This window comes from Ornithodoros turicata, chromosome 9 (assembly GCF_037126465.1).
Source record: "Ornithodoros turicata isolate Travis chromosome 9, ASM3712646v1, whole genome shotgun sequence".
NCBI lineage: Eukaryota > Metazoa > Arthropoda > Arachnida > Ixodida > Argasidae > Ornithodoros > Ornithodoros turicata.
Genome location: NC_088209.1, coordinates 10592083 through 10608350, shown reverse-complemented (window position 1 = coordinate 10608350; position 16268 = coordinate 10592083). Strand labels below are relative to the sequence as shown.

At 45.3% G+C, this 16268-nt stretch overlaps 1 protein-coding gene across 3 annotated transcripts in view; it reads right to left on the bottom strand.

Annotated features, from left to right (window-relative positions):
* The window catches only part of LOC135369302 (uncharacterized), a 98483-nt gene extending 82737 nt beyond the window's left edge, over nt 1–15746 (bottom strand). For 2 of the 3 annotated variants that reach the window (XM_064602898.1, XM_064602900.1), the window contains exons 1-7: nt 15585–15746; nt 7474–7640; nt 6661–6729; nt 6454–6590; nt 5226–5284; nt 4191–4299; nt 920–985 (exon numbers count right to left, since the gene is read on the bottom strand). In XM_064602898.1, coding sequence (XP_064458968.1) covers nt 920–985; nt 4191–4299; nt 5226–5284; nt 6454–6590; nt 6661–6729; nt 7474–7640; nt 15585–15663 — 686 coding nt within the window. In that variant the 5' untranslated portion in view covers nt 15664–15746. The remainder of the gene's footprint in view (nt 1–919; nt 986–4190; nt 4300–5225; nt 5285–6453; nt 6591–6660; nt 6730–7473; nt 7641–15584) is intronic. The other variant, XM_064602899.1, reaches the window with a different exon arrangement.
* Between the last annotated feature and the right edge of the window lie 522 nt (nt 15747–16268).

Below are 16268 nucleotides of genomic sequence, written 5' to 3'. Positions count from 1 at the left end.
TCAACATGTTAAAAAGACGCTGAAAGTATACTTACTATACGTCGTCGTCTCACTGCTAGGTGAAAATTTCTGAAATCCATGATATAGGCGCGTGATGATGATACCAACGTGTCTTCGTTCGGGGATAGAGAGGAACTCTTATGTTGACTTCTTTTATGTCCGAACCGTTTTGTTGCGAACCGGTTACCGCCATTATTTTTTACGGTTCTGCTCCGGTTCGGGTTCAACAGTGTCATGAAAATTTCGGTTCGGGTTCGGGTTCGGTTCCGGCAAAAATAACGGTTCCGGTACGGTTTTCGGTTCGGGTTCGGGTCCGGTTCGACACTGTCTTCCACAAACTTTGGACCACCACGTGGTGAACGCGGAGGCCCGTCGCGTGTGAAAATGACGAAAAAGAAGTAGCGCGAGCCATTTACACACAGGACACAGAAAGTCCCGGTTTGACTTGAACACCGTACAATAGCTTCAGGAGGTACATTTTTAAATAAATACACACCACATTGCGACGGTATTATATCGACATTATGACAGCGGATCAGACGTTATGTCGGTAAACGTTTATATTTGTTTTGGGGTGAGAACGACCAGCAGCCTTCGTTATTAGTTGAACAGGATTGAAAAGACAGACATGGAGCTTGTGATTTCAGGAATGTCGCTGCTCCAGAACGCTTACAGTTGACACCGCAACGACTATTATAGCGATTGGTTGTCGATGAAGTGACGATAAAGAAAAAGAAACTCCTTAAAAGAGAAAAGAGTGGTATAGCTCATACATATACGAGATTGCTAGGCGTCAACGCTGAGGTAGAACTACTCGTGATGCGGCGTCAAAGCCTGGTCTTCCCCAGTAATTTATATGTCCTTATTGCGTAAAGAGTGCGTTGAGGCATCGATAGAATCGTCGCCCGACCAGACTTACCGATAGAACTCTCGAACTTCCTTGCACGTAGATCTCGCATCGTTCAACTGTCCAGTACGATGCATCCTGAAAACCAAATCCGCATTCATACAATGCAAAGCTCCGTCGTGTTTCCCTGTACTGAGCGACACGTTGTTGTACTCAGTGTGTATTTTCACGAATGCATAGAAAAGACAAATCCAGTGAACTTGAAAACGTACCTCTGAAACGGAATCGTTTTTTGCACAACGATGGTGCCACCATGCAAGTAGACTTAGCTAAAAGCAGGGGTGGACAATTTGCTCCTATATATGCACTCGTACATTCACTTCTATATCTCATCTACACTGTAGTTAATCAAGACATTTAAGAGTAATGCTAGTTTTAACAACGGGACCTCTCCGTGAAATGACGTGTATGGCTTTCCAATTCAATCAATAGAAACCTTAAAACCTTGAAGAGTCATCCCACTTCTGCTGACCATCAACATTTTTTTGTCACGCATAATTATTTGCTTGCTTTAATTGCCACGTCATACTCATCAGATTTCCTAGTCCCTACACTTCAATTCGAGTTAAATGCCTAAGATTCATTAAAGTCCAACGAGAAGGAAGAGTAATTTTAGCGTTTTTTCTCATTTTTATTGCTAACTGTAGCACTCGTTAGCATTGTTTACCTCTCATACCATGTCTTTCTGAGGTTCACTATGTTCTTCTTGTTTTGCTAAATTCCGTTTGTTCGACGCCGCGAATGCAACATGTTAACAGCCACCAACATAATTAGAAGCAGCAAGGTATTGGTAATGCTTATGGAGCATTGTCTAGTTGTTTTATAACGAAATATTGTGTATGTTTGTAAATCTACCACTTGCGTGAGTTTAACCCCAAATCATTAGCAACGAAAAGCAGTACTAGGAAATCATCTGAGGCTAATTGTTGGGTGAAACAGGATTTGAGAGAATTAGAAGAGCTGAATTGGATGAGGAGGTGCACGTCTCACGTACACTGTAGGCTCTGATGTGCACAAATGTGGATTGATCTGAAGTAGCAGTATCCACGTTAATAGTATCCTCCTCCGCAGTAATAATAAGCTGGCCACATCAGATTGTCTAATGATCTTGCTAGACCTCGGTAGTTGGGTTTCCGAAAGTTATCATGGATATCGTGCGCTATCAATATGCATCTCCTAAAATCATACTGAAAAATAGAGAATTGCCGTCTGTCTAAGTCCGGCTAAAACTTACGAGGAACACAAAAGCAATAGTGCGAAGAAATGAGCCCCCTACATATCCCCTCCCAGGGGACATCTTTTTTTAGTTGGGCGGAGGTCAGACAGGCTCGTCTTTCAAAGGTGTACATATCGCGTACACAAATAATACGTTGTGGACATCCAAGCAATCTGAAAAAAGTGATCGTAGTGACGACAGTCCACATAGCAATGAACCACGTTTTGAGTGGCGCCAGCGGAGTAGATTTTGTGACATCAAATTCAGAACGTGCCGTTTTTCTCAAATTTGAACGTTTTCTCAGCCTGGAAACTAAGCGGCCGACGAAGAACAATTTAAAGATATCGAGGTGGTTGAACGGACTATGCAATATATGTCGAAAGCTAAAAATATGACTTCTCATAAGCGCAGGAAAGGCTTTGCAGCGACAGCTTATTAAGGCCATAATTTCGGGAAGATCCTGTCCTGTACGTCGCACCGCCGACAACCCAGCGATATGAACCGAAGGAATGAGAAACGAGATAACATAAGTCAGACGACATAGGTTACAGCGACAGCTGTTATCTCGTTTCTCGTTGGTCACTTGCAACCTGGGGTACGGAGCAACCTTGCGGCAACCGGAGCGCATGAAACGCACTCATTTTACTAAATGGGAACTCTCATTTTGAGGACTGTGGTGCTCCGGGTGTTCTACCCACAACTCGGGCTGCGTCTCTTGTTCTCCGCCTCCTCTCCTGTTGTACCTACCAACCTGCACCTTAATGAACCTTTTTTGGCTGCGGACAGTCGGATCGCAAAACGGATCTGGCAGAAAAGAATATTCGGGGACACCCAGATGCGTAGAAGTGCTTTGCACACGCAGCGTCGCCACATCACGTGCACGTGCAAACCTCCCTTGGCTTCAAATCCCGTTTAGCTGAGACTCCGTAGCGAGAGGGACAGAGTACGCTGAGTGCGCTTTGTAGAACCGCTACTTAACCCGCCCCTAGTGTCTCCGAGGAGATGGTAAGCGAAGCGTCCGCCGTCTTGAAACACAGTGACAAAGAGTGTCATCCGAAGGGCGTGTGGCTTCACTCCGAGGGTGACGCCAAGAGCCAATAAACTGCTCCGGTTGTTGTTGTTGCTGCTGCTGTTTTTGTTACGTACTACACTAGCCTGCGAGCACGCTCACGATGGGAGCCCGTTGGTGAACTTCACGAATACTGCGGTGAGATGTGAACACCCCCGTGCCCTGCAATGTCGAAAACAAGCTTCATTGGTTCTCCATTAATGTATTCGTCACGTTAAGACGGTTCGTTGTGGTTTCTTTATGCGCATGTGCGTGTGTTATGACATGTTATGACTGGCCACTGCAACACGAACTACCAGATATTCATAGGACTCAGATTTCTGCCGGATAAAGCACAGGCGGCAGCAGAGCCATTTATTAGGAGCTGTAAGGAGAGTTTAGCCCTTGTCAGGAACCTTTCTAAAACACGTCACTTGACGTCACATGACGGGAGGAGCGAAGGCTATCGTCACCATTTTAGAGCGGAGCTGCTGCTTTGCAACCTCCGTGTCCCTTTCAGTTCGCCATTTTCGGGCGGAGACGTTCCCTATCGCCGCGGCTCGCCTGCCATTCCAGCACGGTAGGTGGAGCGGGGACGAGTCTGACGTCACGGCGACCTCCCTTCTCCTAGCGGCAAAAGATCAAATATGGGGCAACGTCTCCTATAAACGTCTCTGGGTGGCAAGGAACGTCACCTATTTCTTGTGCACCCCGACCGGCGCTTTTTGCCGTGTCACTACTTGGTCTCCGCAGTCACCGGCAGAGGGCGACGTGAGACACGTAGTGACTTCGGCGATGTCAGATATCTTCTCACTCCTCACTGACTTGCTGCCGGCAGAAAACCAACTCTTGTGAATGCAAGGATTTGTTCTTTTCTCTGTACATGTAACTGCTTCAAATCATCTAACCTTCCTTTAGTTTTTCTTTTGTTCGAATGTTCAAAGCGAGATTCGTGTATTGAACTGCATGTTCTGAACACGACTATGCTGTTGGAAGAGAATGACGAGAGGGGGACTCACACTTTAAGGAGCGAATCCTTCAGGACGTGCAGGTAAGCATAACTCCAAGGTGTGTCCCAGTACACAATTAACTTCTGCGCGGAGCACATTTTGCTAGTGGCATTGAACCCTGGAACATTTTCAGAACTTTTTTTGTAGTTTTTATGCTTTTCCAGAAATCAACAATTGCCCTAAAGAAGCTCTATCTCAGACCATTCAATATGGTCCCAAAGGAAATCAATGGGTCCACATGAAAGATAGTCTCTGATGGTACGGAAATCATACCGCTGAGAAAGACACGCGTCAACCAATCTACTACAGCACTAAATGGGGAAAAAGAAACGTTTCCCAAGAAAGAATTGTTTGTAAATGGTAAAAAGAATTTTCCGAAGACAACATGTAAACAACAACGATAGAATTACGTATATTGAGCTCGTAGTGACTTCTGTAAGAAAAATAAATAACTCAACCTTTTGGAACTATGTAAACCTTGAACCCTACTGTATCAAAGAAAAATGAACACATTTATTCCACCGCTGAGGCTTTCGGCGTCGTTCCCAGTGAAAAATAGCCGGCGAAGTTTCTCAAAACAAATTTGTGGGCAGTTCCGTAGTGACGTCAAAATGACGTCAGCGGCAGGTCGGCTTGTTCCGGGCATTGCCACCGTTGCACACGGTCGCGAGTTTTAAAATCAAATTCTGCGATATTGATAAATCTGTTAAATTAATCACTTCGCATGGTGCGTTTTAATAGGCAGGTTAACAGATTGGCTTGAAGACATGGTAGTAATTGATGTGCTTTCTGAATTCCTTTAAACAAGGACAGTGATCCGCGGCGGTGACTAGCCCTTCGCATATCACCCCATGTGCGTGTTTAAGCAGACTCACGTAGCGACATGGCCTTATTGAGTGGAGCCGAGTTTCTTAATTGTTCTTAATTGTTTTTCCGTCGTTCTATATAAGATGATTGCGAAAACTACTAGTGTCATCGGACAAAAGATTGGGAAATACACGAAACAGTAACAGCAGGATTCCAATGGAAGTACGAGGCTCTTACATGTGACGTGATGGAAATTCGTCCTTGCCCATTCGTAAAAAATTGACGGTGGGCTCGACCTGTAACAAGGTGAGTTTTACTAAAATGTTGATAAGGCCTGATGGGCACGGTCCCAGTTGGTCATATCCACAATGTGGAATTTGCATAAGTGTGCCTGGGTTGAGTCTTCAATGTCGTCGTTTTGCCGTAAAGATGTGACATAAAATTGACAATGAAACGCTGGGAAGCGAAACGTGTTTTTTCCATTGAGTAAGGTATGAGCATTGCTATAAGGATTTCAGTTTCCCAGACACAGGGTAGACTCCTGTACGCCTCGCACGCATTTCGAAACCCTACTTATTCCTCTAGCCATGCTCTAAATACGTAGCTTGCAAAAAAGAAAAAAATCAAGACGTCTGCTTCTTGACGTTATTGTTAAGCCATAATTTAAAACTTTAGGCGCAGGAAACAGCGAATATTACACTCTAGTGTTCCCCAATGAATGTTCATGCGTGCTAGTTATATTCCTCTGTCACTTGCATATGAATGAGCTCCGCCAATTGTTTAACGTTGGATGCAGGAGTAGGAAGCAAGCGAGGTTGTGTGACGAACATGTAGGCAACATATTCCTTGGGCCTGACGACCAACACAAATGAGCTACCTGGGGTTCGTCCTACTTCAGGTGACCTGTCAACAATCAACAGTGCTACTGAGAAATTGTAATCGGAAGAACGCATGGCAGTATACGCTAATATGTGGTATTGCGCTGGTCATGTTAGGACATCATTTTCAAGAGTGTGACGGTGTAGCGCCACAATCAGCCTGATCATGGCTTCTCCGCTACACAGGGGTCATTTCATCCTTCAGCCATCAAGGTCTGATTCGTGTGAATCGCCAAAGCATTTCCTTCAGTTTCTGCTAAACCACACACCCTGAGAAGACGCTAACAGGACATGCAGGTAGATTAGACACATACATATATGTCACAAATTTTGCATTTATGTTAACCGATTGATCTGAGTTGCAATTAGTCTACCAAATATTCTTTTTTTTTTCGGTTCGCGATTTCTCGATTTATCTCGTGCACCCACGGGTTCAATTACAGTAGTTCACTCGTTTCATCTGGCACTTGGTCCCACTGATGTGCATCGACAATGGTGAAATCCGGGAAAATCAACAATAGCTGCGCTTCCTTCTTCACCGTAGGAGTAGCAACAACTCGAAAATAACGCTCGCTAGAAAAGCTCACCCAAGCACCACGATGACTATATCTGCCAAACTGGCTGCGGTGTTGCGTTCCACTAAGGATTGAATGTGATGCATGTTGCCCAGCTCAGGATACGAACCAGGGCGCGGCATAAAATGCTTATCTTCGTCCTCCGTCACCTAAAAGGGATAAGTAGAAATAAAATATTCACTAAACTAAGTAGAGATAAAATATTCAAATTTTACGTACCACGTACGTGCCACTGGTCTTCAATTTGATGTCGCAGCTTGGATCGTCTTCCCGTATCATAAAGGACACCTGAATTTCGCACGCTCTTATTAGATTCATTTAATGGTAAGTGCAATCCTGTAACCCACGTTTCCCGAACTGTTCTCTCTTTCTGTACGAACATGGTGATCACGCGATGCGTATGTGCAGTGCTCACGAGTAAAGTGTTCGTCCCGAAAATTTGCAAAAAATGATTGTCTGAAAAGGCTAGTTCTGTCAGTTCTTTACTCCTTTGTGTTGAACAAGAAGTTGACTCTCTTCCTTCTTTTTTCTCGCTCGCTCTCTTTTGTTCACCGCATACAGCTGTTGGTCGAGACTGTCACGGGATGCGACTTCATGTTCTACCTTCCAAGTTAACCTCAATGTACTTTGTGGTCACCTATGCGTACACTCTCGCTGTGTACAGCCATAATTTAACATAATGCTCGCTCCTGATGCGAGTGACGTCACGCGGACCGACAGGTCCCCGCGCGGACGGCTTCCATGGCTGACGCGCTATGATCTGGTCCACGCCCTATGATCTGGTCCACCGCAGACAGGGGCGTTCACATTTTTATGACGTAAGCTGTGAAGTTTACGGAGTCTGCGGATCGATGCCGTCTATCCGTCGGCTGTGTGAATTTACTCTTAAACGCTTTGTTCCTGCCCACCTAAAAGTGCATCAAAAACGGAATTTTTACGCACTATAGGAATAAACCTGGATATTCAAGCATAGAACATCGCGTGTTTCATATCTTATCAACTGAAAGCACCGAAGGTGTTCCAAGTACATACGGCATTCAGTATACTTTGTGAGTACAGATAGAACTCGGTAACGTTGGTAGGCAAGACAACTGTTTCTTCAAGCGAACGGAAATGGCGGTCTCCGATGAACAAGATATTGACCGGTCTCCAAAGGTACATTGTACTACCGGGATCGTTGTCTTCAACGGGAACATAATCTGAAACAGTATACACGTCCTTCATTAGAAGTTATCCTGTATACGGCATGTGTCAACATGCGTGGCAAGTTGAGTTTGGTTTCCTGGTGCCATTTTCATCCTGTCCATAAGAGAGCAAGAAGACAGCACAGAGCGAGCTCAATGTGAGCTCGTCCTGTGCTGTTCTGTCTTCTTGCTCGCTTATCGACATTTCGTCTCACCAACTAGACGTCGACCTCTCCTTGTTAACATTTTGATCCCTTAGCAGTGGTTCCCAAATTGCGCAGCTCCGCTTCCCATGGAAGTATACATCACGTCAGTCAAAGCGACACTGACATGTTCTTGCAGTTACATTCAGTGCGGGTTATCTGGGCCAAAATGTCTTGCACGGCAGCAAGGGCTCGTGTTCTTTCGAACTCTACAGATTATGTTCGTTTGACAGCGGTTAGAAATAGTTGCATTATTACACGGCTGGATGCACGTAAAACTGTGGAAGCGCGATAGAATCCTGAAGCCTGAGCAAGTACGGCGTCGTGATCTGCCAACTATATACTGCGTGCTTCGCTCACCGACAACGCATGCCAAATGGTTTTCTTATGTTTTGAGAGGGTGTACCTGGAAATGAAGCGATTGAAATCCCCGTTGTAAAATAAAATATCGTAAATCAATGTTATCTGACCATAAAATGCGCAGTCGCGCGCGGGAAACTACCAATAGCCAAGTTAGACGTAACAATGCAATCACCGAAGTTTCACTAACCTAATAATAAACTGACCAACGTGCTGCTAAGCCTACCAGCCGCTAAAATGTGGCTTTCGTTCGCTAAAGCTACTTGGACAGATATCGCAAACTCGTGAACTTGAGTGGTTAAATAGAGATGTGGTTTTAAACACGACATGTCACTTTACAAAGCAATTGAGCATTCTCCTTGATGTTACTTGTTATTTCGAGATCGGGGATCTCGCAACCTGTAATATCGAGGTCCTCCCGCTTTCAACGCCCCCTGACGCCACTGCGCGGTGCACTGTGAAGATGGGGCGTCCGTGTATGCCGCGATAGACGCAAACGCTGTGGCCTTAAGTGGGAAGGAGTGGACCTTGAGACATAGATTGGGCCATCGTGAACAAGTGAAAGCAGGTGTGAAAGCTAGGCTCTGCGATGCATCAAAAGTATCGCGTGCCCCTCCTGCGAGGGTATTTATGAGAAACCTTCGGGTCTGCTGCTAAGTTCTCACGCAGAATAGCGAACACGGCGTGGCATTTTTAATGTGTGAGAATTAGAGCCCTCGGTAGGGAAGGTTCGCGGGTGGTCTGTCTGTTGTCACGGCGCGGTGCGCATGCGCGGTGGGTAGAGAGGGAAGCAGACAAGGAGAGGGAGCGACGTAGCGTCGGCATTGCTATAGGCGCTAGACAGTCTAGCTGTGGTGGTTGACTGGTAAGGACGTTTCTGGCGTGGGCGCGGCAAGGGTTTGAAAGCTGTGCGAAGGAGCACCCCTACTAATTACCAAGCAAGCACGCGGCTGCGAAAGAAGGCTCACACTGCGAGACGGCGCCGCAAAACTGAATCAGAGGAAGTCCGAAAGGCTCGTTCGGCTTCGAATGCTGTCTGGCGTTAACATTGTGTAGGGTCGTGTGCAGGATCGTAGAAGAGTTGTGTAGCGTTGTGAAGAGGAGCTCCCAAAGGGTTGGATACCCCCTTTTTACCCCCTTTTCTCTCTCTTTTTGTGTGCGTGTGTGTGGACGGCTCCCCCCCCCCCCCCCCCGTTGGAACGTGTTGCGACCCAGAGTTTGGAAACCCCTGCCTTCAGGCGAAGGAATAACTCTGTAATGGGCAATTCCACTGGACGTTGTAGTGTGGAAAATGCATCCCGGCTCCTGCATCCGCTGGTCGCTTGAGCGAAACTTCGTCCATTTCTACACTCAACCTATCACAGTTTATACTCCCTTCACGTCAGATTTACTCCGCAAAAAAACAAGACACGATAGTCCTTTTCCCCTTTGTTTGAGAGGAAGGCGAGGTTTACAAATCTCCCGGAGAAGTGGTGCATTTTACTCCTTCTCCCAAGTTCTCTGCTCGACTGCTCAGCCGCCTTGCACTTTTGTCCGCGTATAGAGGACAGGTAGTTTCCAAAATTTTTAAGCGTTTAAATACATTAAATATTAAATGTACGGTTCTGCGATGACAAAAAATGAGCTCTGTCTTCGTCTCTCAATAGTCGTCAGTCCACACCAACACAAGCAAAATAGTTGTGAACGCCTTTGACTGCAAAGCTATTTCGTGTCGCGGCATTGTAGTGATTTCTCGCTCTAGCTCTAGACCATCGAGGGCTGAAAAAGTTCCTGCGTGGGTTATGCTATGGCCGTTTTTGTTTGTTTGGCAAAAAAAAAAAAAAAATCAAAGTTGACTCAAATCGCGAAAAAGCACCTTGCTCACTGCAACTTTCCGAACCATGTACAAGACGAATAAGATTAAGCATGATGCTATTTAATTTTTCGTTGACAGGGATATCAAATAATATATATCATTTGTTGCGTTACTCTATCAGGGGCGTAAGCGATACCTCTATAACTAGCGCCATACTTCCCAAACATGACGAAACTTCGGATGCCTTTATTTAAAAAAAAATCACCGCAAAATTTCCTCGAAAATTTGATATGTCGTAGATAGACCCTTGGACCACATGCAGAAGAAAAAATCAAAATTCAAACTTGATCTGTGGGCGCACTGTGATATTTTTATTTTTTTTATTGCCCTATACGCTGAGCCCAATGAAGCGGTAGCGCAGTTGTCAAACAGTGTGCGGCCAAAAACGAGTCCGCAGCTAGATGACTGCGACACTGGATGCAAAGTGGCCTGTCATGACACCCATAGGAGAAGGGGGCACGGAACACCGGTGTCTCATGAAAGTCAGGGGAAACTGCCTCCCTTTTTACTGTTTATCAAGTGATTTTCTTCGTTTTCTACTTGTTCGAACTTAAGAGGTCTCTGAACCCCGGGAAATGCAATTATATTTTTTAGTCTCAAAATAAACGTCGTTGAGCAAAGGCGTCTTTGTGCTACGTGTCTTCTTATCGGTCCTTCGTACCGGGTCAACAAGAGCTTCACGCTGTTATCCATATAGTGTGTACAGACTGGGACATGGCAAGGTATTCCTCCACGGGCTCTGTCTCCCGCGTGTGGCAAAGTCGATTTTTTCAAGCAGACCTTCAGCTTTTGTCCTCATCCTATCATTAACTCCTATCATTTCAAGTCGTTCTGAGCGCTTGTGTTCATAACAGCGTTATAATCGCTGAATGTAGTTTGTGCAACTAATACATGTGCTAACATTTTTCACTGCACGTGAGGCAGGTGTGATGCCACGGACGATACAGTGTAGCAATGCACACACGGTGTATAAGGGGCAGTGGTCTGTAGCCGAGGATGATGCGAAACTTGACGCAAGCTGTTTCCAGGGGACCTCCCTGTGTCACAGCATGTGCAACGGAAGATCGTGGATGTTGGTCAGCGGCACCAGTCGGGCTATTTCGGCAAGGTTCACAAAAGGCACCGGGCAAACGTCAGCCTTGAGTGCGTGCATACGACGCTACACCACGATGAACGATTTGCGCCGTACGAGATGGAAATCGGAGGTTTCGGAGCGGACGTTTTGGTGCACGGACAACTCGGTGCGCATTCTTTTTGGCCTGGCAAAGCGAAAAGAAAAGCTACAGCAGGGTCCATTTTTGCCATTCCGTATTCACCATCTATTCAGAATTTAGCGAGCTTTCCCTGATGCCTTTCACTGCCGCGTGCCTGTGTTACAGAAATATCCTCTTTTTTTTTTCATGTTACTGTGCTCTTCAGTGCAGTTATCTAACTGAAAAAGCACTTCGAGTGCAGGGGCGGACAAATGTTGTTTTCCAAAGCTGTGTGCGGTGTGGGGTACGTGACACAATATAATACGAAAAATGTTTGCGCAGGGGAACATACTGCGTTGTGGCTGGGTTGGATGACTGGTAAGAAACGTGAAATTTCTGTAAGGATGGCGTATATGCAGGCAAGTAGGAAACATGAAATTTTTTCGTCATGTTTCCTGCCAGGCGCAGCAAAAGCATAGGTGCATTGTAGGCCGCCGGCGTGCCGCTATGCCGGTGACCTTATGCCGGTAAGTGCGGAGCATGAATCTAATACTCAGGGCGTTTATTTCCGAAAATATATTTGATAGTTTGGAAGCAGACTGATTTAGCTAGTGACAATTTCACATGCATGACAGGTGCAGACACGCATATAAATAATTCGTGTCAAAGCTGTTTTTACGAAATGCTGCTGTGATGGTAATATCGGGCTTATAAGGCACTAAAACCGCCTTTTAGGTACCTATAAAGGACCAAGAAGGACCGCAAAAAGGCGTGAATTTTCTCGGAATATGCACGATCAATATTGAACTATCTGCACCAAGCGATGCCGTCAACACAGATTGTTCTACCGTAACATACAACTCTATCGCGTGCGATTGTGTGACAATTGCTGCTCAGACTTGGTACGCTTGTCATTCCGAAGTCATTCTTCGGTTGCGCTGCAAGGATCCGACAGGGACGGTAAGAAAGAGATAGGACATTACGAGTATTCCACGCAGATTCGAGATGATAGTGTAGGTGCGCTAGAAAGAACCAAGCGACAGCCCTTCCTGGTCAACTGTCGTCCTTTGAATAAACTGAGCGCCAGCTCGGAATTCTCGCTGGTGTTTCTCTGTCAGGCAGATGCTGAACATAACAATGGCGCTACAAGGGCTCCCCCTCCCTCGTTGGAAATGGCGGATGGACGGATATCAGGTGCGAGGTTGAAGGAATGGTCAGACCAATATTGTGTGCTGCTTGGGAACTTAGATATTGTAAGCAACTTGTATACAATTTCGTTCACCAATAAGCTGGAACGGCAGATACGTGTTGCCCCCAGTTGCACCGGGTGCGAGGAATGCAGGCGAAAAAGGGGGAGACGCTTGGGGACTTTGCGACGTGGGGCGCCGAAACGTGTGCTCGGCTATTACAACAAACACCCTTTTTTTCGCTGCAAAATCTATGCAATCAATACAAAGTGGCAAGTACAATACTCATTTGGGCACTTACCGGCGCCTGTTGGCAAAGAAAGGCACTAATCACAAAAAAGAAAAACGCTTAAAAGGCACTAACATTAGGCCCCTAGTTGGTCTCATTCGACCTCATGCGTGTTTAGAAGACTGAAAGGCAGCATCTATACGTTTCCCGACGAAATGGCGTATGCATGAAAATTCCCTGTCTTGTGATAAGTATACTCTTAAAAATTAATTTCACCACATAGCACGCTCCTAGCCAACCATCATCCCGAAACACATCGTTCTCTCCCACGATTTGATGAAAACGTGAGACGTACGCCTTTTCGTGACACACTATGCAGAAATGTTAATTGTCACAAAAGGCGTACGCCCCACGCTTTCCACAAATCAATATATACACAGGTATCACTGTGTGCAATGGTTGGCCTTCAGCGTGCTATGTGGTGAAGTTCATTTTTGAGAGTGTAGACAAATCCACCCCCAGATTTTAACCCTGACTTCGCGAAACACAGTGGGCGCGCATGTAAGCCCTGTGTCATTCCTTTTCTTTTTCTGTTAATAAATCCCCCCCGCTTTGTCATTTCATGAAAATTTGGGAAGATTTTGCAATATTATCCTTCAACAGCTAGTATGTGATGGGACGCTGGGAAGGTTATCAGTATAGTCTGTCGGATGGTCTCCATAGTGTAATCCTTCAATTGCCTGGGTACATCAGAAATGTCTTTTTGTTCGTCATATCTCAGGGAGCGGCCCTGCTTTGTGTATTTGTGTTGTTATTCTTCCTTCTAGTATTCCATGCAGAGGTAACGAGGACTAGAAAGTTTTTGAATACCCCCTTTTTTTCTCTTTTCTTGGAAAACCAGTAAAACCCAAAAGGCGACTAAAAGCGGGAAGTGCACCAATGGTCTTGTAAAAAACTGTGTTTACCCCTGCTTGACGCATTAGCTTAAAATAATAAATCATCGTTGTCGCCTGCATTGGTGGTGAAGCGTCTACGTTTTATTTTATATTAGTTATTGCATGAAGCCGTTGTAAACGCAGTTTTTAGAGTATTTTCTGACGTTTTTGTGCTTCCTTGACCTTTTAATAAATGTTTCGCAAGTAACTGCAAGTTGAGACGTCCATCAGTGTCGTTGCTGAGCAGCAGATCTTCAAATTATCGTGTGTCCGTGCGAGTAGTGTTGATCGGAATTATCACCAAAAATATCCAGAAACAGACGCTCTCTCATATTTACATGCGGGTCTTTTAGTACATTAAAAGTGAACCCAAATAAAGTGACAGAGAAAGCAACTCAGTGTTACATTGAACATACACTTAAACCGTGTCACACAACATACCACATTCATTTCGCATAAACGTCTTTGCCGAATTTGTGTTTTCACTTTGCCCGCCGAAAAGAACGCGAAGGGAAGTGCGCGTTCTGAGTATCCGTTCACCGAAACGTTCGTGCTCCGAGTTGTTCGTGCACCGAAACGTCCGCACCGAAATGTCCTGCATCGAAATGTCCTAGGGCCGTCCCGGGTCATGGGACACTAGCACAGAGCAAAGGTCTTCAAGAATGTTGTAGATCACTTGCGTCTCTTCTGACATAATGCGTACAGCAAAAATGCTTCTAGGTGATCACCGTCAACAAATATGCATCATAGAAACATGCAAAATCATTCTCTTCTTCACGGGCTCAGCACCTGCAATGCATGTGTGATGTTCGGTGAAGAATGCATGTGGTTCATCCACATTTCGCGATCTTAGGACTATTATGTACGCAAATGCTCAGAACGGCTTCAATTGGCATAGTAGACATTATGCAGCAAAAGGACAGGGACATCTACTATGTCAGGTTACCAACTACCCCAACTATCAACAGTGCTACGGCTTCAATTGGGGAGTGGTTCATTTTAGAGAGCCTCGTTTTAGATACTAGCGTTTTAGAAAAGATGGCGGTTGGTGGCGTCCCAGCGAAAACCATTTTAGATAGTAACGTTTTAGCAAAAAAAAAAAAAACACACATTGATTTTGGTTTTTTTTAGACAACTAAATACCGTCACAGTACTGCCAAAGCAGGAACTTTTTGGGCCCTAGGTGTTCTAAAGGCAGAGCGAGAAATCACTAGAATGCGACACGAAATGGTCTGCACTTCAGCTCACTTCTAGGGGACGTAGTTACGCATATGCACGTAGAGTTCGGTGACTGGGCGGTGTGATGTCTTTCTATGTTTACCTTTTTATCTTTTCAGTTTCCTTTCTTCTTTCATTCATTTCATTTCCTTTGTGGGAGTAGCAGAATTCGTCAGTGATGAATTCAATATCTTCCTTCTTTTTTTTTCTTTCTATAAGCAAACTCAAACTCACTGGTCTTGCAGGGGACATTCCTATCTGTGCGCGACGACATCCTCTTCCGATTGGCAGTTTTTTCCCCTCCTCTCCTATTTCTCGAACCCCGGAGCGCAGGAAATTCAGCAAGCGTTTATTTATCCTAACTCCCTGATTGCTTCAACATCTATTCCCCCTCGCCCACGTTCCTGTGAGACATCAAGTGTACCGGCTCGTTCGATTTGAGATGAAGCTGTAGCCTTCTCTGGTTATATTCCGTATTTAAAGGGACTACCGCATTCGAGAAGGAGTGTACGAGACAGATAATCTCTGTTCGCGCCTTTTGGCAGGATTTCAACGTTATGAGAGCATATTCGGTCGGCCACTACGTATCACAACGTATTATAAATGTGCACCTTTTACATTTGTTCATTGCTCCTTTAAGACAAACGTCAGCATAGTTCCCTGTCAAGTCGGCACAGGCCGGACAGACCACGCCCTCCTGATGCTATAGTCGTGATATTGTCCGCCTAAGCCTTGCCGACGACGGCAAGCAGTTACATCCTCACAAAACAGTCACCTACCGATAGCATTAGCTCCTTTGAGTGCAAGGTCCAGGTTGCAAATCAAAAGGAAAAACACTCGTAGCACGCAGGACTCCATGGCTGCACACGATTTAAATTACACAGTGTAGTCGCTGCTATTGTGGGCTTGTGTTTGGGACGTCTAGTCTCGAATGATATTTGTGGAACGGTTGTCCTCTTGTTCAGAATAGGTCGTGCTCATTTCAAGCCATTAAATGTGCTGAGTTGAAAACACGCAAGCTGGCGTCGTAAATTGCATGAAAGCTTCGGCCTATATCTTAAAGATAGGGAGTCTGTGTGGCGAGCCTGTTTTTATGGGTTTTTGAACAACTTGTTTTCGTGACAGTTAAATTATTCACTAAGTATGAAGTCTCCAAACATATGGTTACTTTAAGCAACGAATCTTACGTGTTATGGGACGTGTTTGTTTCGACAAAGTGCGCGTCAGAAATGGAAGAGTATAATGGACAATCGAATGAGGTGCGGAAGTCATATCAAAGAATTCGAAGGAATATATATATATATATATATATATATATACTAGTAAAAAAATAGCCGGAGCCCTTTGGCTGCACGTATAGCATATGTCTGTAACTCAAACATCGCCATGCCAGTACTGGACAGCTGTTTCGGCCTTCTTGGATCTCATCAGCAGTACGCTTGCAGGCAACGTTTGAGTCGATG